The sequence below is a fragment of the Enhydra lutris genome, unplaced genomic scaffold (genome assembly GCF_002288905.1).
Source record: "Enhydra lutris kenyoni isolate GAN:26980312 unplaced genomic scaffold, ASM228890v2 scaffoldscaffold37, whole genome shotgun sequence".
NCBI classification, from domain to species: Eukaryota; Metazoa; Chordata; class Mammalia; order Carnivora; family Mustelidae; genus Enhydra; species Enhydra lutris.
The window spans coordinates 21,614,515-21,640,857 of record NW_019154121.1 but is presented as its reverse complement, the minus strand read 5'-3'; the positions used below and the strand labels follow the sequence as shown (position 1 = coordinate 21,640,857).

Genomic DNA, 26,343 nt, shown 5'->3' with positions numbered 1-26,343 from the left:
TGCTTCTAATGGACTTTATTGTTGTCCTGCTCCAACACCACGTAAAAAGGGCCCTGCAAGCTCCAGGCCTGTGCCGTGTGTCACCACAGCAAAACCAGGACCCACCCGAACACACTCCCACCCCACCCCAGACCTACGCACAGGATAAATACATGTTACACATTTTTTAAAGAGAAAACAGAATAAATTAATAACTTAAGTGATTAGGCACCAACAGTGATTTGAAAAATTAAATGTCGATTTTAAAATGGTATAACAGGGCAAGAACCTAAGACTGGGCTGTTAGCCCCTTTTCTCTTCCTGACAGACAGTTCTGTGCGAAATGATTCTAAATTTCAAGACACATGTAACCAACACTCAAGAATACACACCAACTATCACAGGACAGCCTGCACCTCGAGGGGGCCCCTCCAAGGGCAGCGCAGGGAGCTTGCAAAGTCCCAGAACATTGGCTCCCGGAGGAGGGAGCTGCAGTGCTCCTGGGCCCAGCCTTGCTTCCTCACGGGGTGCCCCGGAGTGCGAACTGCGGCCAGAGCTCTTGGGAGGGTGTGAGGGGTGGGTCGGCCGGGGCCGGGGCAAGCCCTTGCTCCACTCACTGCAGAGCGGGAATGGTTGTGCTTCTCTCCTACAAATGGGGCGTATTCGAAGGGTTTCAAATGTAGAAGTCTTCAAAGTCCCATCTCGGGAAGGGGACCAGGCAGACTGACTAAGGCCCTGGGTGCTGTCCATCCCTGGTGAGCCAGACCCCCTGCAGAGAAACAGCCTGGAAGGGCCTCAGCCACCCTTTCACAGGCGGTGGCTCCTTGGGACCTTGCTTTGCTCAACTCCCTGGAACCCTTCCTCCCTCTCTGCTGCTTGCTCCTGCTGGCCCAGGCACCGTGCGTCCTGGGTCTGCCCTTGCCAGGCCACCAGGGAGCTAAACTGAACTGAGAGGTGTGTACTAGACACCGGGTTGGGGGAGGCCCGAGTCTCTGCATTCACCAGGCCATCGTCCTCTTACACGTCCTTCTGTCTCTGCCCCTCCACCCTGAGGGCTTGGGAGCCGCAGGAACCAAGAGGAGGCCTCCTTGGACACTAGATTTGAACACTCAGTTTCATTCACCTCATAGTCCAAAGTGCTGGCACCTGGGGCACAGGGCAGCGCCACTCAATGCTCTGCCCTAGGAGACCCTTCAGCGAGGGCCTTAAAGGGACAGTGTCAGCCACTGCCATCAGCCCCAGTGCTTTACCCTGCCCTTCTTGCCTCTCAAGCCCATCTTAGCACCCCCTTTTCCCAGACATCACCTCTCCCTGATCTGCACTACCATCCTGAAGTAGCCTTGCTTCCAGTCTCTCTCACGGCCCTTACCAATGTCCTGTGCCCTTGGGTCTCCCCTACCCCCACCTCAAGTGCACAAATTCTCGAATTCCCAGAACCTGGCTCTGGCAGCCATTCATCAGTGCCCGCTGAGTTGAGCTGAACTGCTAGGAGAGGGGCTACCGTGCAGAAAACCCTCCTGGCCGGAGTGGGGCTTCTGAGACCGTGGCCAGGTGTATGCTCGCGGGAACCCAAAGGTGAGCAGTAGCCACCTCCGTCAGTCATGGTGGGAAGTTATTTTTTTCCGTAGGAATGAGGTCTGTTCATCCCAGGGTGGGATGAGACCTCTGCAACCCTGGAAGATTTGGGCAAGAACCATCGGCAAAAGATTCAGATCTGTCCTTCCCACCTTAGGACAAAATACCTGGTGGGGGAGGACACAGCTCATGCGGGGCCTTTAAGCCACAGGAGCAGAGGTCTGGCCTCTCCCATCCCAGGGACCAGGTCTGAATCCAACATGGCTCAGGGCTCCCAGGACCATACTCCTGCTGGCTCAGGCTGCAGCAGAAGCCCCAGCCCTCCCCAACATCCTCTTGGCCCCACACTCCCCTGCAATGCTTTCCCCATGACCCTCACACTCACCGCTCTGGCCTGCAGCCCCAGGCATGGCCCCAGCTTTCCACCCCACCCCCACCCCCGGCTGCACTGTCCACCTCCTGCCTCTCAGCCCATCAGTTATCTGCCCTCCCCCCAGCACCTGTCCTATAGAGGCACGTTTGCTGCTCCCTCCCCACTACAGCAGCCAGCCCCAGGCCCCGAAGTACCTACTGACTGCCCCACGCTCCCTCCCCGCCCTGCACTGCCTGCAGCACCCCGCACCTTCCCAGCCCCTCCTGTACGCCCACGGAAGGGAGCCTGGGTGCGCCACTGGTCTAGGGGCCCTGGTCACCCCCTGCCCATCCTCCTGTTTTCCCTCCCTTGTGTCCTCCTCCCTCTGCCTCTCCCAACCTACTCCAGCTACACAGGGGCAGGGCTCCTGTCCTTATCACCTGCCTTTTGCATCCAGGACCTCCTCCTGTGTCCCTCAAGACCACTGCTAACCTTCCTTCTCAACTTCATCTTTCGGGGGCCTTGCCTGTCCTCTACCAAGACAAGGATGAAGTCCATATCCACTTTGCTCTGCTGGTCCTGGGCTCCCTGGGTCAGCAAGACAATGTGGCATCTTCTGGGACTGAAGGAGAGGTAGCCCAGTAGCGGGAGGGCTTGAGGGCTAGGACCGGAAGTGAGGTGTGGGATCTGGCTCAGAGCCCCAGCCCCTCCCAAAGCCTAGTAGGTGTTCAGGTCTAAAGGACAGGAAGAGGCTGAAGGATGCTTTTTGGCAATAGCTCTAACTAAGGTGGGTAGAGGCATGGCCATTACTGGTAAAAATCAAAGGGGGGCCCCGAGTGGGCAGAGGAAGTGCCTTGATCAGGCCCTCTCCTCTTAGGAGAGGGGTTCAGGGTCCCTGACATCAAGTGCTTTGAAGGCCAGAGTGGCAGGAGGGGGCACTGGGAGAGGAGAGATTGTGTGAGTTGGGGGGTGGGGGTAGAGGAGAGAAGCCAGCACTGGAGATGTTGCCTCCTGGCCCCTCCCCAGGTGCGGTGGCCCCGCATCACAGTTTGGCACCCTTGGAAGGCTCCGAGGACTGCCGCACATCTGTCCACTCCTGCATGGTGCTCTGCAGGGCCTGGGTCTTCTCCTTGTCCACTTGAACGTAGTCCACCTTCTCATCGGAAGTGACAGATGACGTGGATGGCTGAGGACAGAATGGGGAGGTGGCTGTGAGTTTTCCAGATGGTGGGGAACAGGGGTGGGGGGCCTCTTTTTGAGCTGCCTCAAGGGGAGAGGAGATGGGCATCAGGATCCTGTATTCTGTTTCTGAAAGGGGCCTTTACAGCCCACCCTGTATCTCTCCTGGACTGCAACAGCCCTGGTCAGCACTCCTGGTTTCCCAGCCCCAAGGGGACCCCGGCCTTCAGCTCTGCCTCCACCCACCTCCCTATGAAGGAATTTGCCAGGTGCAAACAAGCACCCACCAGAGGGGAGCACTGGCAGCCAGCCCGCTGTCTGGACTGGGCAGCTGAGTGTACTTCTTGGGGTGGCTTTCTGGGGCCCGGGATTCTCTGCTGCAGGTCCTTGTACCAAAGGCAATGGATGCACCTCGCCAGTTCTCAGAAGCTCAAGACCAGGACCCAGCATCCTTGCGGCTTGGCTCTGTCACTCATTCCCTTTGTAACCCTGAGCGGATCGCAGCTCCTGGCCTGCATCCATTTGCTCACCGGCACAAGGGGGATGGACTGGCTGAGAAGGTTGGACAGAACTCAAGCCCCTGTGCTTTCAGAGGTGGTGTGCAGGCCCTCTAAGACCCAGACTAAAGGAAAAGCAGTCAGGCAGCACAAGGCCGAGGGCTAGGCTGTGGCGGTACCTTGCGGTGGGGGCTGGGGGAGCTCGGCTGGAAGTCCAGGGCCAGATAATCAACGCTGCCTGTGCTCTTCTTCGGGGCAGGACTGTTGGTGCCACTGGGAATGGGAGATGCAGACACTGGATTTTGCTATTACAAAGGAGAGAAAAACCATTTGTAAGTGTAGAAAGCAGATGAAGCCACCACCTGGAAAAACCCACACCTCTGGGCGTGGAGTGCACGCTCAGAGCCCTGCGCTGGGCCACGGGCTGCTTATGTCCTCATTTAAACCCTCATAAGGATCCTGGGATGTAGCTATTCTTACTATGCTTGTTTAAAACAAAGATAAAACTATAGTTTAGAGAAGTGGCCTGACTTGCCTGTCCCCAGCATGTCTGTGTCTAGTCCCCAAACTAGTGGAGATGTTACTTTACATGGCAAAGAGACTCTGCACATGTGGTTAAATTAAGGATTATCAGACAGAGATCATCCTGGACCACCCCGATGGGCCCAGTGTAACCACAGGGGTCCTTTTAAGTGAGGGAGAAAGGCAGGAGCATCCGAATCGGAGAAGCTGAGGCTGGAGGGATAGGGTTGCTGACTAGAGACCACCAGCCAAGGCACATAGGCAGCATCTAGAAGCTGAAGAAGGCAAGGATCAGATTCTCCCTTGGAGCCTCTAGAAAGGACACACCTCTGCTAACCCCTTGGTTTTAGTCCTGTAAGACCCATTTTGGGTTTTCGACCTCCCGAACAGTAAAAGAATAAATTTGTGTCATTTCAACCTGGAAAAAAAAAAGTTGCCTGTGCTTGTCCAGCTGGCGAGTGGGGCCGGGAACCAGGTCTGTCGTCAGGCTCCCAGACCCACTTGAGTCCCGCTGTACTGTGCTGCCATCCTCCCGGGGCGGCTGGCCCAGTTTCCTCCACTGGCTCCCTGACTGACCCTGTGTTTGCCTGCTGGTCCCCAACACGGGGCACCCCTCCTTTACGCCCTGGAGGTTGGAAAGCAGGTGGCACCACACCTGCTTCTCCGAATCTCCCCTCCCTGGCCTCGAACAGGGCAGTGCCCCCGAAGCAGCGGCTCCCAATGGCCCTGGCTCCTGCCCCTCCAGGATCCAAGCAGAGTGGCCTTCTCCCTGGGCTCCTGCACCAGCTCTGCAAGGGGGGACACTCTTGGCTCCTCTCTCTATCCAGGCACCAAGACCAACGTCTAGAAGTTTCCTGAAGTCTTATTCTAATGAGAATGGCAACAGTCCTGTGTTCTATTTCTTGGCTGCTGACTGTTGCTCCAGTATGGATGTAGCAGCTACAGAAGCTGGGCAGCTACTCCCTGTTCAACGAAAACGTCAGGGAGGCAAGTTCTCACGTGCGGACAGTGTTTATCCCTCTGTCATGGCCTTCGCCACTGCGCATCATGGTAACACATGTCCAGGCTACTCTAGTCATTCTCTGTAGGCTCCCAGGGACAGTTCTGAGGCACTGGTCTCATCACCTGGCCTTTTAAACCTTCTGTGGCTCCCTGTGGCCCACAGGGAAAGCCCAGGCTTCCCAAGACTGCATTTGGGGTCATTCATAAGCAGCAGCCAGCCCAATCTCCAGCTGTAGCCATAGTTAACCACTCTCCTCCTCCTCTGTGGCCCCCCACCCCGCGTCTCTTGCCTACACAGCTGCCTCCCTTCTCCCTGTGAGTGTCCCCACAGCACTGCCTCTCCACCCATGTCAGAGTTGTGAGAGGGAGGCCTTCTAGGCCCTTTAAGAGTGCAGCCTCCTCGAGGGCAGGGATCGTGTCCTCCTTGCCTCTGCTGACGACCCCGCTGTGCTCGACACACTTGTACACAGCAAAGTAGTCCCATCCCACAGGGGACCGGCAGACTCACTCCTGAGGAGTGCAGAGGACTCACCATAGGGACGTAGTTCTCTTCGCTGTCCCCGGAGTCTGTGCTGGTGATGCTCTGGGTGGAGATAGGGCGGCAGTACTGGGAAGAACTGTTGAAGGTGTGGCTGTGGTGGAGAGAAGGCCGTGACCTTGGGAGCTTTCAGTCCTCACCCTCAGACTCTGCCCTCAGAGCTCCCCACTCCAGGTGCAATGACCACCCCCCAATCCCAGTCACAGAGCCAAAAACCAAGTCCCAGAGACCGCTTGGCTACCGGCGGCATGAGCATCAGGCTGCAGCTCTCCTGACTCAGCCTTCACAACCCTGTCCCAGGCTCCGGCTTCCCCAGACGGACACTCACATGGCCCTAGACCAAGACTTGGTGATGGGTGACTTGAAGGGGAGCTCATCGATGACAGTGTTGTTTCTCAGGTCAAGTGGTGTTGGCTTTACTGGAGCAGGAACAAAGTCAAACGATCAGCCACTGAAGACAATGCCACACAGACACGCATGTCCACATAACACACAAGTCTATTTACAAATGCTTTCATACTCCCGCTTTTACACAGGGAAACTGAGGCTCAGCAGGCTCTGTGATCTTTGCCTATATTGCTAGGCCCTTAAATCGTGTGTTAAGATTCTGAATATTTTCTTTGCAAGCGTATTCTGTAGTGATCACATTTTTAGAATCCAAAATGGAGACACTGGGTCTGACAACAGACTGTTCTCCCCAGATCTGTGGTTGTATATAAAAACAAGAGATGGTAACAGAGATGGAGAAAGTCACTGTGACCGTTCCCTGCCACTCGTGGATCAGGGCCGTGGAGCCGGCAGGGGAGGAAGGTGAATGCATGAGGCCCTAAAGGCTTCACTTCAAATGCTAAGATCTGAATTCTCCGTTGACCAGATCACTTGCAGGTGGGGGGTATCCTGCCTGGTCATCCTACTTCTCCCTTTGAATTCCTGCCACTCATCCCCGGCCAGCAGACTAAGGGAACAGCAGGCTGGGAACTCGAACCGCAGGGGGCACGGATCTAGCTTTCCCGAACACCTGCCGCATACCAGACTCAGTGTCTTAGATGCTTTCCTCTGAAGCGCACCACTATCCCCATTTCACAGGTAAGAAAACTGAAGCTCAGGAGAGTGAAAGGATTTACCCGAAGTCGCACCCTAGGAAGCTGAATGAGGATTCCAGTCCACAGGCAGCCGGTCTGCGGGTTCACACCTTTCTAACACAGTGTATCCTGTAACAGCCCGCTCTGCCAGTTCTAATAATCAGCCTGTGTCCTCCAAAGGCAGTTTATACTTTACAAGGCACTTTGAGACATTATCTGTGCTGCTCAGTGCTCTTCGGGGCAAGTGTTCATCCTTCTCAGATGAGAAACAAGGCTCAGGCACACAGAACGACTGGCATCTAATCCCGGTGGCGGAACTGGAAACCGTGTCTCGTCCTTCTGGTGCCTGCACCCCTGCCCATCAGGGCTACCCTGGCGGCCAGTCCCTAGGCTGCTGGGCCATTGGAACGAACTTGAGGGTTTGTGTATGTGAGAGTTGGGGGGTGGTTTAGGTCCCAGAGGCTAATGCTTCTGGCAAGGAAAGTTCACTCATCACCCGATTCCTAAATGAATCCAGAGAGCTCCTGGACCCTGTCCAGAGATGGGACGGGGGAAAGAGAAGACTCACCTTTCCGGTCAGGTTTGAGGTTACGGTTGACAGGGGGTGGCTGGATCTCACTCCCTCGGCTGGGGCCCCGGTGCATAGAAAGGGCTGCTGAGGGGTAGCCAAGTGCCTCAAAGTGGTGGGGTCCCGGGCTCATGGGGATGTAGACACTCTGGGAGTTATCGCCTGCTCGCTCTGTGGCCAGCAGGGTGGAGGACCCTGGATTCATGGGCACGTAGTTGTCCTCGGAATTGCTGCTCTCTGACCTGCCCACGGCAGTTTTCCTGGGCTGGGAGCGGGGAGTGAAGAAACAGAGCAGTAACTAGTGAGAAGAAACAGGAAGGGAGGGAGAATCCGTATGCAAGGTGAGGAGAATTATGACTGAGTTGGCTGCCTCAGGAAGCTGATAGGCAGGCCCTGGGAAAACCAAGCAGGAAAGCACAGTCAGAGGCAGAAAGAAACGAGGTCTGTGGGTCCCTTCTGGTTTCCACGATCCCCTAAGACCCACTTGTAATGTATAACAATCCTCTAGTATAAAACAGCCCTCGTGGCCGGGTGCACAAGGCTTTGTGGGGGCCTGTCCAGGCTGAGGGTGGCACAGGCCATGGACTGTATGGGTTTGTTATAGGACCTGCCCTTCATCTCAGGTCCAGAATCTCCATTAGCGGGCTTGCATCTGAAGCCCGAGCAGGGCCAGGAGCCCGGAGAAACCTGGGTCCTAGCCAGGAGCCCGGAGAAACCTGGGCGAGTGTGCTCCCCTGGGCCAGCTCTCAGGGTGACCGCCAGTGGCAGTCGGAGCTGCCACCAAGTTATACAGTGCAGTCATCCGGCTCCGACTCCTGCCCTGTCGGTCCACACAGACAAGCTGCTTCTGCTTCGGTTATCCAATTTTCATCATTTCAGTGGGCGTGACGCCAGGCCCCTCATCGGCTTGGAGAGCTGCGGTCAGTCCCCTGCAGGGGGCAGCCTGGGATCCTGCACTCAGACCCTAATTCTGCCACAAAGACTGCCTTTGAGCACCCTGCCGCCCCTGCCCTCCCACTCCCCAACCCACCCCCCATGCTGCAGCCCCTCTCCTGGGTAGTGCCTCAGGGAGGAGCCTGCTGCCTCAGGTTCCCCATCCCAGAGCCTGGGGCTTCTGCATTCTAGACCCATCCTACTGACCTGGAGGGCGAGCCTTGTGATCTAGGTTCCTAAGTACACTCACTCCTTCCACACCAGATACCTGTATCTTACTTTCTGAAAACCCAACCCAGGCATCTGGGCGGAGACAAGAAAGCAGGCAGGAACCTAAGAGGGAGATGCCACCACTCCTGTGAGCTGTACTTTTTGCTCTCTGGGGTATGACTTTACCCCACCAGGGTGGCTTGAGGACCCCTGGCTAATCCCCACTCACCAGGAAAGAACTGACCGCATCACTCATGGACTCGGCAGACCGGCCTGCACTCTCGCCACCGCGCTGCGGGTACTCGTAGGACTCACAGGAAGAAGCTAGAGAGAGGAAAGGAGACCCGTGTGCTAATACTTCCCCAGACCCTTGGCAGTGCTGCTCCGGGTCTCGCTGATACACCAGCAGATATCACTCTCAAACCCAAGTGATAAGCTATTCCGTCCCATCATTCCTCAGTTCAAACATTCCTCCCCGGCTTCTAGATCCAGCTCCGGTGTTGACACCTAGAGAGGATCCCTCCTTAATGACTCCTTCCCTCAGCTACACCCCTCTTCTCCAGCCCCTACGGCATTCAACACCTGTCCCGCTCATGCCCGCCATCACTTCTGTGAGGATTATAGGAATAATGATGCTGGACTAATTTATAGATGTTGGTTTTATTTCTCCAACTGGATGTGAGCTCTCTGAAGGGTAGGGACGTGTTTTCTGTGTGTATCATTTCAATTCCAAAGCACAAGGTGATTGATCAGGTAGTCGATGGACTGAAAGAGGACTGAGCCAAGACTCAGAAGCCCAGGTCTGAGTCCCATCTCTGTCCCCAATGGATGCTGCAACCCTGAATACGTCTCCTGACTACCACAGGCCTCATGTGAGATGGGGACACTGAGGCTTTCTCCCACCACACACTCAGGGTCACTCCGTGACTTAGACAACAGGATGGACAGAAGCAGGCTTTGCAAGCTATGTGGCATGATACAAAATGAAAGGAATTAATATTACTGTACTTTTTTGTCAGAGGACACTTATTCAGGGTTGGAATATGCTCAGGGGAAATTAGTGACAATGAAATTTATACACTTAGAGAGAAGTCCAGACTTTCCCCAAAGAGGTTCATATGTGGCTTAGAAAATATTCAGTAGCTCAAAATTTGTGTTAATAGTCCACACAGGTTTGGCTGTGTCCTCTATATTTATTTGAACTGGTCCTCTATATTTATTTTTTTCCATCTTTGATTTATATTGAATCAAATACTGTGATTTGGACTTCCAAACCCATAATAAGTTGTGTTGTGGTTAACCAAAACTGGTCTAGCGACCTGAGAAGAGTAACTGCTCAGGCAGGGTCAGCTACACTCCTGCATGGCAGGCATCTGCCGATAGCCTCTGGGGCCGGAGGACCAGCCAGGAAGGGGTTTGGGTACAAGGTCCCTGAACCTGTGAGTATCAGTGCCCCGGGTGGGCCTTACGTCTCCTCAGCAGGGATAACCAAGGACTGGAAAATTACTGAGACCTCCCAAGCCACCTCCCTTCCCCCAGGGTCACGGCTGGGGTTTTTACCAACCTCGGTGCAGTCGGCTGTTGTCCATGGCCGGGAGCGTGTTGCGCCTGGGGATGGTGGCCGCGGCAGAGATGGATCTGCTGCTTTCGCTGATTGGGGGTCTCTGCTGAGGGCTGCCCCATCGAGGTGTTTCTGCCTGGCTTGGCTTGGGAGGCCGGGGCGGGGGAGCGATGGCCGAGTCCCCGGGAGTGGCCACTGCCATGGCATTGTGGTTCTTGTCCAGCGTGAACGTCCTAGGGATCTGGTAGGCTGACAGCGGGGTGGCTGGCACGTCCATATTGTCCACGAGGAGGTCCCCGAACTCCCGACACAGGGTGTTGCTGGGCGTCTTGAAGGTGTATACGTCCTCGTTATCGGTCTCAGAGCCCGTGAGGCTGCCCTTGGTGTGGCCGTGGGAGGCAAGGCTCCGGGGGAGGTCGTAGGTACTGTCTCTGAACTCTGTATTGTGCCGGCTTGGCTTGGGGAGGCTATAGAAACCGTGGACTTGACCACTGACCCCGTTGACACAGTGTCCGTTGCCCTGGGCAAGCTTCTGTACGGCTGTGTCGCTCCTCATGAGAAATGAGGCCCTCGTGCCCTGAGAGAAGCTGGCACTCCTAAAGGAGAGGGAAGAAGGGAGGGATGGGGCAGGTTAGAGGAGCCAGGACTGCCCACCCTGGAGGCAAGCTGGCATGTTCAGAGCCTGAGCTGACCGTCTGGTGCACAGAACCAGGCCGAGGGACTGGCAGGCCCGAGGCGTATCATGGTTTACCAGCTGTGTGCCTTGGCATGAGGCATGTTCCCTTTCTGAGCTCTGGTTAATGCATTTGCAAAAATCGTGACTAAAAACACACGTGGAAGGTTGTTCAGATGTTAGACTCCAGTAGATCTAATACTCAGACATGCGATCGATGTTACCTTTATTCACCCCCCAAGATGGCTGAGGTTAGCAGATGTCCCTCTTACCCCTCACCCCTCAAAATAAACATGGTAGTGATACCACCCGCCTGTTTGCATGGAAGGTGACGGCTATGAGACGATGGAAAGAACCCTTAAACTGGTGTCACATGTTAGCAAACAGGCCGTTTTACCCAAGTCTCTGTCTTCCCATAGTAAAACAAGTCCGCTAATGGCTGTGGAAGTTGTCAGTTATAAAGAACTGTTCAAATACAAGCTATCAATTTATTTTCTAACAGGTATTATGGTCTGTTGAAAGGCATTCAGGGGGGAAATGGCTCTTTCCAGAAGACTAAAATTTTATAGGAAAAATGGTTTCCTATTTGGGAACTACATTATAGATAGAAAAAGTGTTGAGGATTACAGTTTTAAAATGTAGGTTTTTGGGAAATAAGGCAAGGCTGAATGGTAAAAAAAAGACCCAGGAGAGTGAAAGGATTTGTGTGAGCTCCATTACTGCCAAGATCTCTGTAAGCCCCACTCGGCCCCCATCCGAAGGCATGGCCTGGATCGTCTCAGAGGCTCTCCAGGTTTCATCTGGCTCTGAAGCTCCAGGAGCCACTGGCCTTGTGAACGTGGTTTTCAGGCCAGATTCTGTGTCATGTGGAGGTGGGTGCTGGGGGAAAGTGGAAGGTGAGGTTCTGAGCAAGTAGGGATCCGGGTATGCTCTACACCCTCTCACGTTATGATTCCTCCTAGGATTTCATACAATCACTGTTCTAGGACAGTCCTTTAGAACAGTGATTCTCAGCCTTCTGGAAGCTCTAAGTTTCTTCAAGAATCGGCACTTTCCACCAGCAGGAGGCAAATCTTGCATACATACAAATTTGCACGCTATAGCTGGGGCGGGTTAGGCACTCAGAGCCCTCTGAGGCCAATCTGCTGGAAGCTTTGCCCTCTGCGAGCTCTTTAAGCTCCTGGGGAGCTTGTTATTTATGGATGTGGCCACCAGATGGTGATAGAAAATAGGGCTCAGTACTTATAGAAAGAGGAGAAACAGGTGTCTAGGCCAGGCTCTCTTGTAAACTGGCGTCCTTGACCACTGGGGAGTTCCATTCCACTCCCCAAACTTTCAGTGGCCCTCCTCTCTAGGCCTCTGTGTTCCTTCTTTTTCTCTTTTCCATTTCACACACACAGCCAAGCCCAACACCACAGACTTGGATCACGGAACATCTAGCCCTTAGATAATGGAGTGCTTGGAACAAAGGATGCGGGAGCCAATGGTAGCTATAAGACTGAGATCTGTTCATTTAACAAATGTTTACTGATGTCCTATTTCCCATGTGGGCTGGGCACAATGGATACACATATGCCTCTTACCCTGGGGGACATAGAGGTGGGAGGAGGGGACATGCATAGAAATCCTACCAACCAAGTGGGTGAGTACCCAGCTCTGGACAGAGTCATAGGGACAACCTCCCACCCCCTGGTGGTGGTGCTACAGAATGTCAGGGGAGCCTTCTGCAAAGATCATACCTTTGAGTGAGTCTTGAAATTGGCCAGGCAAAAGGTAAGAGGAGGAGAAATGTGTTCTAGTGAGAGGCACAAGGAACTAGAACAGCCTAGCAAGGGAAAGAAGTGCAAGCTGCTCGGGCTGCAGCAAGTGTGTTTGGAGGCAGGGCTGCGGTGACAGTGCAGGGACCAGGCTGGAGCTGCTGGGAACAGGGGAGCCCCTGGAAGGTTTTAAGGCAGGGTGGGGAGAACATCACAGGTGTCCTGGAGTAACCTTAAACACTGTTCCATGCTTCACATAATTTTATTCGAACCTTAACCTGATTCAGGAATGAACTCATCTTCTTCCTGGCTCTCCCATCTTGGGAATGTACCAGTCACTCAAGCCAGAAACCCAGGAGTTACCCGCCCCCAACTAGAATTTTTCACTCAAGAACCCTATCCGCCCTAGTGAATCCACCCCAGTTCATGTCCTCCTGGTTTTCCTTCTGCATAATGAAAGGGCTGGTAGCTAGTCTCCCCACCATCTGCCAGGACCTCTCAGACCCCCTCCACGTCCTCCAGACATTTACTTTCCTGACTTGCCAGCTTACACATTTCCAACACTGTGCCAGTGCCTTTAGGACTAAGTTGTATTCCAGCTCTAATTCACCTCTCCAATCTTCTTCTCTCTGTTCCACTTTACTCTTGGATCCACTCAGTCCAACTTCCCTTGTTCCCTGTGGGCCCCGGGCAGTTAAGCCTTTGGGCATGGATGTGTCGTTCATGCTGTTTCAAAGGCTTCTTACTGGCAAGCTCCTACCCCTATTTATCCTTCAAACCTGGCACAAATGGAAAAACATTTTTTAAAAAGATTTTACTTGAGAGAGAGAGAGAATGAGAATGAGTGGGGGGGGAGGGGCAGAGGGAGAAGCAGACTCCCCGCTGAGAAGGGAACCTGATATGGGGCTTGATCCCAGGACCCTGAGATGGGGAACTGAGATGCAGGCAGACAACTGACTGAGCCACCCAGGCTCCCTGGCCCCACTTTCTAAAGCTGTTTCTGACCATCCTCTAACTCCAGGCATAATCACTCACTCGCTCAACTCTGCTGGGAGCAGGTAGCCAGTGTTATCTGTTATGGACCACTAGTGCGGGTCTCCTCCACCAGACCACCATTTCCTCCAGGAAGGGAACTGTATTTTAGCTCTGTTCTCTCCTCTGCACCTGGACTAGTGCTGTCCCATGGAGAATGATGAATAAAGCCTTGTCGAATGGATGAGGAAGTTAATGTATAAATAAATGAATACATGAAGAAGTGTTGGTGCCACCATCTCATTTCCTGAGCTTGGCCAACACCCCGGTCAGTGGGCTGAAGCCCTTCCCCTTCAGAACCCACTAGCTCCCCTTCCACGGGGCATCCCCGCTCTGGAGCTCCAGGGCTACTCACTCAGCCCTGGATGTGTCCCACCCGGTCTCCACTCCAGCCCTGGGCCTGGCTTATTTGCCTTCCCCAGAATGCTTCTTTGAGGCAGAATTTCATACAAAGTGCCACAAAAGGCCTTTTGGCTCTACAGAAGGGTGCCAGGCCTCCTCCTCCTCCTCCTCCTCCTCTCCAGTTCAGTTACTTCTTCCCCCTGCCGCTGTGCACACGGGGCGTCCCGCGGGACCCCCGCCAGCCTGGTGCTGCCCCAGAGGCTCGGGGTGGGTCTCACCACTTCCACCCGGCCCAGCACTCCCGGGAGCACACCCCTGCCCTGGCCTGGGGCCCAGCGTGGGGGCCCCTGGTGCCGACACACAGGGAGGGGTGGGACACGGCTTCAAGGTTCAGGTGAGAGGAGTTACACGAGGGAGACATGCTTGTGGGAAGCTGCGCACCCGGACGGACTGATGGATGGCAACAGAACGGCCCCGCGCCAGCACCCCACTAGCCCCGCGGACTCTGCTCAAAGCCATTGCTATGGTGTGCCCCCTCTTTCGGCAGATCCTGAGGGGGGACTGTGAGTTTACTACTGTCATGTAAACTCTCTGTGAGGCCTCCGTCACCCTGAGGTCCTGAGCTGCTTTCCTGGGACAAACACTGGGAAGCGATGGATTTCTAGAGGCTTCCTTGCAGGGCTGTGGGCTGACAGGGGCCTCCTGGAGGGAGCATGGTACTGGGTCGGGCACGTCCCCCACAAGGCCATTCTGAGTCCCCCTCACAGTTCTGAGGATCGCTGTGACCCTCGCCTACCACACCAGAAAAACCGCGAATGGTCGAGCTGTGCAGGGAGATGCCGGAACATGTGTGTGGGGGAGCTCGCTGGCGGCAGAGGCAGGGCTGAGAGATCGCACTCGGATCAGCCCGCAGATCCCGCCTCTGTTCCCACGCCCCGCTGCTGCTGGGGGGCGAGTCCATCACCTCCGCTGCCCCTCCAGGCTTCACACCCGCTCCCCTATCTTTTAGCAATGGTCTCCTAGTTTTCCTCACCACTTAATTTTGCAACAGTTCTTTGGCATTTTTCCATAAAATTTCACATACCACGGGACACCATGATTTCACTGTTTTCCATCCTACTCCTAGTACTTTCACGATCAGGAGCCCAGTCTCACTTTTAATAGGTATGTTCCCATTTAAAGAAAGCGAGTGCACACATGGTCATAAATAAATTCACCACCACTTCGTTCTGTAACCGTCACTGGGGAGTTGAAGAGGTCATGTGGACCCTCCTTCTGCATTTAACTCATCCCACATGGATCCTTCCCACGAGGGAAGAAAACTCATAAAATGCTGTCTCACAATCTCTAAGAGGTGAGGAGATCTTGGCATCTCAAACCCTTCTGGCAGCAAGTTCAAGCCAGCCTTTTCACTGCAGTTACAGAGCAAAGTTATAGAGATGAAACAATGGAAATGAAAAGTCGTATGTTCTCTGCTTTTGGTCAGTCAAAGCCACCAGGTGAATGAGTCAGAGGTCTTAGTTAGAAATGATTAATCAAAGGTAAGTTCTCCACCACCACTTCTCATTTTACTTTTCACCCTTGGTGAATACTGTGGCAGGGTCTGTGATGCATTCGGTCTGGAATCCCATCACTTCAAACTTCTATATCCCCCACCTCTCCACCCTTCCCCAGAATCATGGCTTTCTGAGGCTTGTGCCTCACCACACTGTATCACCTGCTACAGATGGAAGAGCCTCCTGGAAATAGGAAGAGAGAAGGTCTAGAATCTGAAATGAGGCCTTGAAGGCTGGAGGGCAAAAATAAATCCAGGGAAGACAAAACAAAAAACAAAACAAAACAAAACAAAACAAAATCCACTTGTCTTGATGGTGTCAGTTCAAAACTAACCTCCTCGGTGATAGTTACTACTTTTGTTAAAAAAAGATTTTATTAATTTATTTGACAGAGAGAGACAGTGAGAGAGGGAACCCAACCAAGCAGGGGGAGTGGGAGAGGGAGAAGCAGACTTCCCACTGAGCAGGGAGCCCGACACCGGGCTCAAGACCAGGACACCGGGATCATAACCTGTGCTGAAGGCACATCCAGGTGCCCCAATAAGTTACTACTTTGAGGAGTCACTTATTTTTGCTCAGTGGAAGAGCTAGATTTTGAGAACTGAAGTCATTTTAGCGAATGCACATCTGGTACTTGAAGAAAGAATAATGGCTAAAACTGTAGTAAAAGATACATAATTCGTAAGGTACTTAATTTATTGTACAGGATGTCAGGTTCCCCCATAAATGAAAGAAGAAATAGAAAAAGGCTGGTTATGATTAGCCTCAGTAGATACTCTTTCGCTGTAGTAATCCAAACAGACATACTTTGTCTCTGCTAGGCAGAGATGAATGAGCTGGTTCTTTCTCCCAAGTCCCCACTCGGAAGGAACCCTTTGAAGGGGCACCTGGCTGGCTCAGTCAGTGGAGCATGCAACTCTTGATCTCAGGGTTGTGAGTTCGAGTCCCACATGCTGGGTGTGGAGATTACTTAAAATTAAAAAAAAAAAAAATGTAACCCTATGAGGTTATTCCAGAGATCAAATGAGGTAACTAATGTGAGTGCACTTTGTAAATTGTAAAGCATTATTTCTTTTTTCGAGAGCACCTAGTATGTAATGTGAATGTCAGAAGCAGGACAGCAGTACATCTGTCAACATTCGGCATTGACGGTCTTTTTTCTTTTACCCACTCCCGTGGACATGAAGCAAAACTGCTTGGAGGAAAAAAAAAAACAAAAACTGTTTGGAGGTTTTAACTGACTTTTCCCTGGCAACTCAGCATCTTTTCCTCTGCCATTTCTGTATCTTTTTTTAGTGAAGCGTCTATTCAAATCTTTTGCCCATTAAAAAAAAAAATGAGTTGTCTTAAGTTGTAATAATGCTTTATATTTCTTAGAAATAAATCCTTTGTCAGATATATTTGTTTTGAGTATTTTTTCATATTTTGTGCCTTGGCATTTTGTGGGGTCTTTTGAAGAAGAAAAGTTTTAATTTTGATTCAACTACTTCATCAATTTTTTTTTTTTTTAGGATTCCCCTTTTTGTATCCTATGATGAAAATCTTTGCTTATCTCAAGAACACAGAGATATTTTCTTCTGGAAATTTCATACTATCAGATTTTACATTTAGGTCTTTGATGCATTTAACTTTTGAGTAGTATGGTATCAATGAGGTTTTATTTATTTATTTTTTAAATTCCTATATGGACCTCCAGCTGTTCCAGCACCATTTGTTGAAGACTTTCATTTCCCTGTTGGCACCTTTGTCAACATGTGTGTGTGCATACTAGCACGCACACACACACACACACACACACACACACACAGAGTTCACTCTTCTGTTCTAGGAACTCTATATTTGTATCTTTTCATCAATATAACACGGTCTTGAAGAAGACAAAGATTTGTTTGTTTTGCAAGTCTTGAAATCAGGTAGTATAAATCCTCTAACTTTGTTAAGTTCTTTTAAAAATCATTTTGGTTACTCTAAGTTGTTTGGAATTTCCTATCAACTTTAGAGTTAGCTTATCAATTTCTATGAAAACCTTCACTGGGATTTTTCCTTGGACTGCACTGGGGCCATAGATCAGTTTGGGAAGAGGAGCCAATTAATAACACTGGGTCTTCTAATTCACAACTATAGTGTATCACTCTCCTATTTAGCTCTTTAATTTCCCTCAGCAGTGTTTGATTTCAGTGACAAGGCCTTGAATATCTTTTTCATCCCTAAGTAGTCCATGATTTTTGGTACCATTATATAAGAATGTTTTTAAAAATTTCATTTTCCAAGTGTTTGCTGCTAGTATGTAAAAATTATTTGGTACCTAATAATTCTTTACCCTGTGACCTTGCTAAATTCACTTCTTCATTCTGGTAGTTGTTTTCTAGATTCTTTAGAATTTTTATATAAACAATGAAGTTCCCTACAAACAGAGACATTGTTACATCTTCCTTTCTCATCTTTGTGCCTTTTACACTTTTGTCTCCTTATTAGACAGGCTAGAATCTCTAGATTCTAGCCTGTCTAATAAGGAGAGGCTGTTCAATTCTGAACAGAAGTGGTAAGAGCAGGTATTCTGTCCTTAACCCCAGTATTATGAGAATATGCTTAATATTTCTGTTAGGTAAGATATTAGCTGTAGGTTATCCTTAGAAATCTCCTATTAGTTTGAAGAAGTTCTCCTCTCCAGTTTGTTAAGAACATTTTTATGAAGAGGCATTGAGTTTTGATAAATGCTTTATCTGCATCTACTAAGGTGATGATTATATTATTTTTCTCCTTATTCTCTCTCCTTTTTTAAAAAGAGAGATGGAGGAGAGAGAGAGAGAGAAAGAGAGAGAGGGAGAAAGAGAATCTAAAGTCGCTCCATGCGTATCACAGAGCCCGACCCCGGGCTTGATCTCACAATCCTGAGATCATGACCTTCTCTGAATTCAAGAGAAGGATGCTTGACTGATTGAGCCATCCAGGCACCCCTCCCCTTACTCTCTTGATGTAATGAATCACACTGGTTGGTTTCTTAATGTCAAATCAACCTTGCATTCCTGGGATGAACACTACTTTATCATGAACTATTATCCCTAATGATGTATATACACACGTATATTCCCTAATACATTTAAATTATCCCTAATACATACACATACACAAACACAAACACATTAAATATATATTTTTAAGTTGGATTTGATTACTTTTTTTTTTTTTTTTTTTTTTGGTAAAAGAAAGGATTTCTGCATCTATATCCACAGGGAATGTTGCCTTCTGATTTTCTTTCCTCTAATCTTTTTCAGGTTTTGGTAGTAGAGTTATTCTGGTCTCAAAAAAAAAAAAATGATTTGTAAAAGGACTCTCTCATGTTTCCTGAAAGAATATGGGTAATATTTGTGTTGCCCCATCTGATAGAATTCACCAGTAAAACCACCCAGGTCTGGTTTTCTAGGTATTTACCCAAGAGAAATGAAGCAAATGTCTGCACCAAGATTTGTTAGTGACTGTTTATGTACAAATGCATTTTAATTTTTAATAACTGAAAGTGGAAACCCAAGTGCCCATCAAACACAGGAATGGGCAAATAAATTGTGAAATAAAGGTGCACTGAATTACTACTCAGCAATAAAAAGGAACAACTAATGATACATGTAAAAACATGGATGAGTCCCAAAAGCATTATGTTGCATGAAAAAAATAAGGAAAAATAGTAAACTCCGTATGATTCCACTCAAGTAAAATTCTAGAAGATGATAACTAATGTAGTGACAGAAATATCCTCAGTGTTCCCTGAGGAATGAGGTAGAGGGAAGCATGGATTACCAAGGGGCACAAGGAAACTTTATATGTATTGACACAGACTGTATTTCAATTGCCCCTCAAAAATTGGGGGAAAAAAAGGTAAGTAAAAGTGCGGGGTGGGGGAAAAGGGGGAGATGCTAGAACTGAAAATTCAATTAAAAAATCATCCAAAATGAGCACAGAGAGGAAATAATATTTTTATAACTGAGTACTATCAGTGTCGTATGGGTCAGTCTCAAGCAGTCTCACGTGAAGAACAGAAGGAAAGCAGAGATGGAATGGGGCAGGAAAAAACTTGAAGAAGAAATACTGGTAGAAATTCTGCTGTACTGGATCAAAAAGAACAATAAATAGAATCAGAAAGTGAAAAATACGCCTAGTAATATCATATCATAGTCAAACTGCTGAAAAACAAAGTCAGCAAATAGAAGTCCAAACAGTCAAAATAATTCTGCAAACAAAGAAGAAAGTGAAAGGTCTCATACTTCCTGGTTTCAAAACACATTATCACAAAGCTACAATAATTAAACGTGTGGTATTGACACAAAGATAGACATAGAGGCCAATGGAATAGAATATAGAGCCCAGAAATAACCTTGAACTAATGATTTTCAGCACAGATGCTCAGCCCATTTGATGGGGAAACGACAATCCTTTCAACAAATGGTACTGGGAAAACTGGATATCCATGTGCACAAAAATGAAGTTAGATCCTTACATCATATATAAAAAATTAACAAAAAACAGATCAAAGACCTAAACATAAGAGTTAAAACTATAAACTCTGAGAAGAAAACACAGGAGGAAATCTTCCTGACAGTGAGTTTGGGAAATAAATAAATAAATAAGTTTATTTATTTATATGACACCAAAAGCACACACAACAAAAGTAAAAAGAGATACATTGGATTGCATCAAAATATAAAACTGTGCATCAGCAGAATGAAAGGCAAACTATAAAGTGGGGGAAATATTTCTAAATAATATATCTGGCAAGGTCTTAATATCCAGATTATATAAAGAACTACAACCCAACAACAACCAACCAACCAGATTTAAAAAAAAGTGGGGGGGGGCAGAGGACTACATAGACATTTCTCCAAAGATATACAAATAGCCAACAAACACATGAAAAGATGCTGAACATCACTAATCATTACAGAAATGTAAATAACCCACAGTGTGGGGAGCCCAGGTGGCTCAGTCAGTTAAGCGTTCAACTCCTGATTTCAGCTCAAGTCATGATCTCAGGGTTGTGAGAAGGAGCCCTGTGTCTGAATGCACTGGGTGTGGAGCCTGCTTGGGATTCTCTCTCCCCCTCTGCTCATCCCCCACTTCTAAAAAAAAAATCCCAACCAACCAAACCACAACCAAACAAACAAAAACCCGAAAAACTCCTCCCAAACCACAGTAAGATACCACCTCATAGCCATTAGGAGAGCACTACCAAAAAATACCAAACGCTGGCCAGGATGTCGAGAAACTCACCCTCGTGCACGGTTGTAAAATGGCACAGCCACCATGAGAAACAGTATGGCAGTTTCTCAAAAGATTGAAAATAGAATGACCAGAGTACCTGGCAATTCTACTTCTGGGTATATACCCCAAATAACTGAAAGCTGACTCCTTGAAGAGTATGCGCACACCAAGTTCGCAGCAGCGTTATTCACAACAACCAACAGGTGGAAACCACCAAGGTTATCTACTGATGTTTGAAACAAACAAAACGTGGCATAAGCAGGCCATGAGGCAGGACTCAGCTGTAAAAAGGAAGGACGTTCTGACATGTGCTCTAACATGAATGAACCTTACAGTAACCTAAGTGAAAAAGCCACTCGTACAAAGACAAGGACTGTCTGGCTCCACTTATATGAGTTACCTAGAGAAGTCAAATTCATGCAGACGGTAGAAAGGAAGGTGTTGGGAAGGAGGGTAAGGGGGAAACGGGGAATTTTTAATGGGTGGGAGTTTCAATTTGGCAAGATGAAAAGAGTTCATAACAATGTGAAAGTACTTAACACTAACTGACCTGTACACTTAAAGATAGCTCAGAGGATAAATTTTATATTATTTCACCACAATTTTTTTTAAAGATTTTATTTATTTATTTGACAGACAGAGACCACAAGTAGGCAGAGAGGCAGAGAGAGAGGGGGAAGCAGGCTCCCTGCTGAGCAGAGAGCCCGATGTGGGGCTCGATCCCAGGACCCTGAGATCATGACCCAAGCCAAAGGCAGAGGCTTAACCCACTGAGCCACCCAGGTGCCCCTCACCACAATTTATTTTTTTAAAGAGGAAAAAAAAAAACATTTAGAAGAAGAAAGGTACATTACATATAGGATTCTAACAATAAAAATAATAGCTCACCTCTCAACAGAAACAACAAAGGGCAGAGGATTATAGAATGACATCCTATAAAATGCCTGAAGAAAATAAAACCATCATTCCAGAATTTTATATCCAGCAAGATATCTCCCCAAAATGAAGGTTAGGTACACCTGGGTGGCATGGGTGGTTAAGCAACTGACTCTTGGTTTCCGCTCAGGTCGTGCTCTCGGGGTTGTGAGATCAAGTTCTAGGTTGGGCTCTGTGCTCAGTGGGGAATCTGCTTGAGATTCTCTGTCCCTCTCCCTCTGCCTGTGTCCCCCAATGTATGTTCACTCTCTCTCAAATAAATAAATCTTAAAAAAAATGAAGGTGAAATACAGATATTTCCAGATAAATGAAAACTGGGAAAATATGTCACAAGGGGACTCATATGGTAAAAAATGATAAGGGAGCTTGTCACACTGAAGAGGAAACCAGGTGAAAACCCCACTAGGCAATGTTTAATATTTGCTTTCAACAGTCACATATTATAACGAACTGAGGCAGGAAAATTATGCAGATATTTACTATTTCTGCTGCTCTTCCCTCATTCCTGAAGGTTTGAGTTTCCTCCTCGTACTATTTTCCTTCAGCGTGAAGAACTTCCTTATCACTTCTTTAAATCAGATCTCTCGGAAATCCTCTTGTTTTCCTCTCATTTGGTAAGCTCTTGATTTTGTTTTCATTCCTAAAGGATAATTCTTCAGGATATAAACTTATGGGTTTTTCTTTTCTTTCCATTCATTTTTATGAAATATTGTTATAATACAGGCTTTTACATTTACATTTACATTTAAAAATTTAAAATTGGAAGATGTTGCTTCCAACATCTAGGTTATGTTGGGGTTGGCATCTGTGCTTTCCCTTGAGAACTGGTTACATTTTGAGGATTTTTGGATTATATAGCTTTAGTATTGTGCTATTACATTGTGTAGATGCTGGGTTCTGTTATAATCCTCTGGAGAACGTCGAGGTTTCTGTTTTGCTGGCAATCACTGTGGTTAGATTCAGGCTGCAAGTCCCGTCTCTCCTCCTGTGTGTGGCGGTGCACACCTCAGCTCAGCTCACAAGGCCCTTGTTACACTGGTCAAGTCTGTCCCATACGTGTGCGGTTCACAGGGAACCTGACACTCGTGTGGTTCCAGACCCAGAAGTAGGAAATCCCTTCTCCAGCTCTCTTCACTCTGGGTACTCCACTCCCTTCCAGCTCCCAAAGGCCTCCTTTTCTGGTTCCTTGACCAAGAAAGATGGGGTTTCTATCACATTTTCAGCTGTCTGCCCCGATGTGCTGCTAAGTGAGTGGGCCCCACCTTGGGGCAATTCCACAAGATACAGAGGATTCACCTCTATATTGTTGTCATCTCCACATCTTGCTTCCCTTTATAAGTTGCCTCACTTTATTTTTATAGAATCAAAACAATTACAGGGCAATTGTATTTTGTCCATAGTATCTACTTGTGATCAGTGGGAAGGGCAGCCTGGAGTGGGCTTCTGCCACCACGCATGGGCTGGCACTCCCCAGTGACTTTTTAGAGTCTCTCTCTCCTAATTTTCACCGTCTCTTCACTATATATACAACCCCACCCTTAATACCACAGATTAAAGCAATCAACACACTTGAGGTCTTTCCATGCTGTTAGCACCTTTTTTTGGGGGGGGGGGAGAGAGTGAGAGAATGCAACACAAGCAGGGGAGGGGCAAAGGGAGAGGGAGAGAGAATCCACACCCAGCATGGAGACCGAAGCAGGGCTCAATCTTAGGATGCTGAGATCACTATCTGAGCTGAAATCAAGAGTGGGATGCTCAACTGACTGAGCCTCCTGGGTGCCCCCTCTCCTAGCTCCTTTTAAGAGTTAAATCTCTTTCAGTTTCTGCCTGCTTTGATTGCTCTTCAGTGCCTTCACACAGTTGTTTTTTTATATTGTCCAGAGTTTATAATTGTTAGAATATGTTTAGTATCATGCAAACCACTCCAGTACTTCAAGAAATTATATGGTGTTTCTGGACCAAAGAAAGCTTCCTTCCCACCCTCCATTACTCAGGAATTCTGTTAATGTTGTTTGAACTTATTTTTCCCCCAAATCTCCAAGATCCTGCTCATCCCTCTCCTGCTCCCACACCCACACAAGTGAAAGCAAAGACACACAGAAAAGCACAGCTTGGTCAGGGCCCCACACTAAAGCTTCTTCCCCAACTGCAGATCAGTTCTGTCTCCCCTGCTACGTTCTCTTTCTATAACACAGATCTGTTCACATGTAGTTTATGTACCTACTACATGCCCTTGGTCCTGTCTTCAAAGTGCAGTAATATATTAGTATAAATATCCATACTATGAAGCAGAGAGTTCCAAACGCTGTATGAGAGAGAGAGAATAAAAAGCAGCTGTGGGAATTCAGAGACATGGATTTCAGGCAAGTTAATAGAGGTTTTACCAATGAGGAGGGGGTGCAGACGGTGGGCCCCAACTGCTAATTCAAGCAGAGACATTGTCATAGCTCTTCTCTGCTGCTCTTGCAGTGTCATGGGGGTGGAGGTGGTGGTAGCTGTTATGATTACATAAAGCCTTCTACTTGATGCGTGATCCGCAGATGAGCTCTGGAATTTAGCAGGAAGGCAGGATCTCAGGACCCACTGCAGGCCTACTGAATCAGAATCCGCGTGTTAACCAGATCCCCAGAGATTTCCTATGCACTCTGAGAGTGAGAGGCATTCACGGAAAGTACGCTTTCCAGAGAATGATGAATTTAAGACCTCACCTTCTCTACTCTGAGCCGGGACTCCAGAAGTAGAGGGGGGCGGGGCCTGAGGAGCACAAAGGCTCCTACCTACTGAGGATGGCCTCCTGCCCCTGTGCTCAGCAGGAAGCCTTAGAAGGAGTTATTTCCATTCTGCAGATCAGGAAACAGAAACTCAAAGAGTAAGTGGCCCAAGATCACAAAGAAAGTGGCAGGACCTGAATTTGGAGCCGTATCTGATAGACTCCAAGGCCTGTAAACAATTTTAGTTACCGAGTGTGGGCAGGCACGTGGGCCGGGAGCGTCAGCGTGTTTACGGCACTGCCACAAACACCTTTGGTGATCTGGGCTTTACCTGTCTATGCTGATGGAGTCTGAACTAGTGAAAGTTCATGTATAAATGAATTCCGTGGCGTCCGGAAAATGGATATTTGCAGCAACCTTAAGACAGAGTGCTGGGAGCGTGTGTTGTGTGATGGTCCCAAAAGGAGGGTAACATGGTGCAGAGTATAGGCCTGGAGATGAACAGCCCTGCATTCCAGTCCTGCCTCTGTCATGCGTTAGCAGGAGCCTCATTTTTTTCATCTATGAAATGGGTAGAAATGATCTCTACTGGCTCTCAGTGCATTTGGGTTCGAGTAAGGTTCTGCTTGAGAATGTTCTATAGTGTGATACACTAATACAGTCGGTTCTCTAGTTGCCTTAGTTTTCATTAGATATTTCTAAATTAATTGAGAAACATGATTTGTCATCTGCTGGCCATGCTAGGAACTGGGAACTGGCTCTGGCAAAGCCCATCACCTCCGTGCTTTCACTCACCCTAACAAGGGGAATAAAAGGTAGTAAAAATACATACAGGCTCCACATCCGTGAGAGCTAGTGGTGTTAGAACTACAGAGACTGTTATTCTAGAGCAGAGAGTCTTTGCTCTAGAACTTTCCGTGGTGATGAAATGTTTCCTTATCTGTGCTGTCTGCTAGGGTAGCCACTAGCCACATGTGGCAGCTGAGTGCTTGAAATGTGGCCAGTGCAACTGAGGAACTTCATTTTAAGTTTTATCTCATTTGAACCCATTCAGATTTAAATAGCCACATGTATATAGTTTACTACCACACAGACCAGTGCAGCTCTAGAGCAAAAGTAAGAGATGGATATTTCAATACGGTAAGACTTTAGAGCTATCCTCTTATTGCCAACAAGCAAATGAAATGTTTTTTGTTTTTTTTTTCCAATTCTGAAACTCTAGTCCCTAGTGTGTTTCTTCCCTCAGATTAAACAGAACATTTTTGTAGTGTGATTTTTGATAATGGGAGGTTCCTCTGGAATCTAATTATCACTGTAGAGCAACATAGCGGATGCCAGGACAATGTGAGGGTTCCCTCAGCAAAAGAATGCTGCTTTGCTAATAAATATGTCTGTTTGCCTGAGAAGAGAAAATATTTTACTCCCTTGTCTTGAAAATTCAAAGCAGTAGGACTGCAAGCCCTGAGTCCTGTGCGTGGGCGTCCAATCCCACCTCCCCAGGCCCCGTGCTCATGGCGGTCTCCTACCTGGCATTCTCAGCCCTCCGGCTGATGCATTGGTGCAAGTAGAGATACTCCTGAGGCGCGCTGGTGGACAAGGCGGGCTGCATGTGGTTGGACACCGGGGGTTCAAAGGTGAACAGGGTGGGCTGGCTGGAGTGCGATGGGGCTGAGGACTTCCGTTCCCGGAGAAGGTGCTGACTGGAGCTGCTGAGCTCAGCTGGAGAGGAGCGGGGGCCGTGACTGGCAGAGGAGAGGTTTCTCAGGGAGTCTGAGGAACAAAAGAAGAAGCTCTGTGACTGAAAAGGGGAAGAAAGGTGTCCTCATCCCAAAGTGGGCTGTCGGAGGAGGCAAAGATATTAAGAGCAGAGGCAATGATCCAGCAGCAGCCTTCTCTCCCCCTCACACACCTGCTCCTTCTCTGCCTCCAGGAGAGGAGGGCTGTGGCCTCCTGGTGGAAAAGGAGATGTCCTGTCCCTCAGGGCTGCTCCTGGAGTCACCTGGAGGCTGCTCCCTGTCACAACCTTGAGGGTGTTCAGCTCCCAGGAGGTGTAGCTGCCCAGGGCGCACAGAGTGAGTGTGACTC

General features: G+C 48.9%; 1 protein-coding gene across 2 annotated transcripts in view; it reads right to left on the bottom strand.

The window, feature by feature from the left end:
- Positions 1–174: 174 nt before the first annotated feature.
- Positions 175–26,343, bottom strand: part of LOC111154506 (GRB2 associated binding protein 2) — a 188,955-nt gene continuing 162,786 nt past the window's right edge. Inside the window, exons 3-10 of one of the 2 annotated variants that reach the window (XM_022514132.1) lie at positions 25,785–26,028; positions 10,002–10,594; positions 8,667–8,761; positions 7,295–7,592; positions 5,973–6,063; positions 5,639–5,738; positions 3,762–3,887; positions 175–3,092 (exon numbers count right to left, since the gene is read on the bottom strand). In XM_022514132.1, the coding sequence (XP_022369840.1) occupies positions 2,949–3,092; positions 3,762–3,887; positions 5,639–5,738; positions 5,973–6,063; positions 7,295–7,592; positions 8,667–8,761; positions 10,002–10,594; positions 25,785–26,028 (1,691 nt within the window). In that variant the 3' untranslated portion in view covers positions 175–2,948. The remainder of the gene's footprint in view (positions 3,093–3,761; positions 3,888–5,638; positions 5,739–5,972; positions 6,064–7,294; positions 7,593–8,666; positions 8,762–10,001; positions 10,595–25,784; positions 26,029–26,343) is intronic. The other variant, XM_022514133.1, reaches the window with a different exon arrangement.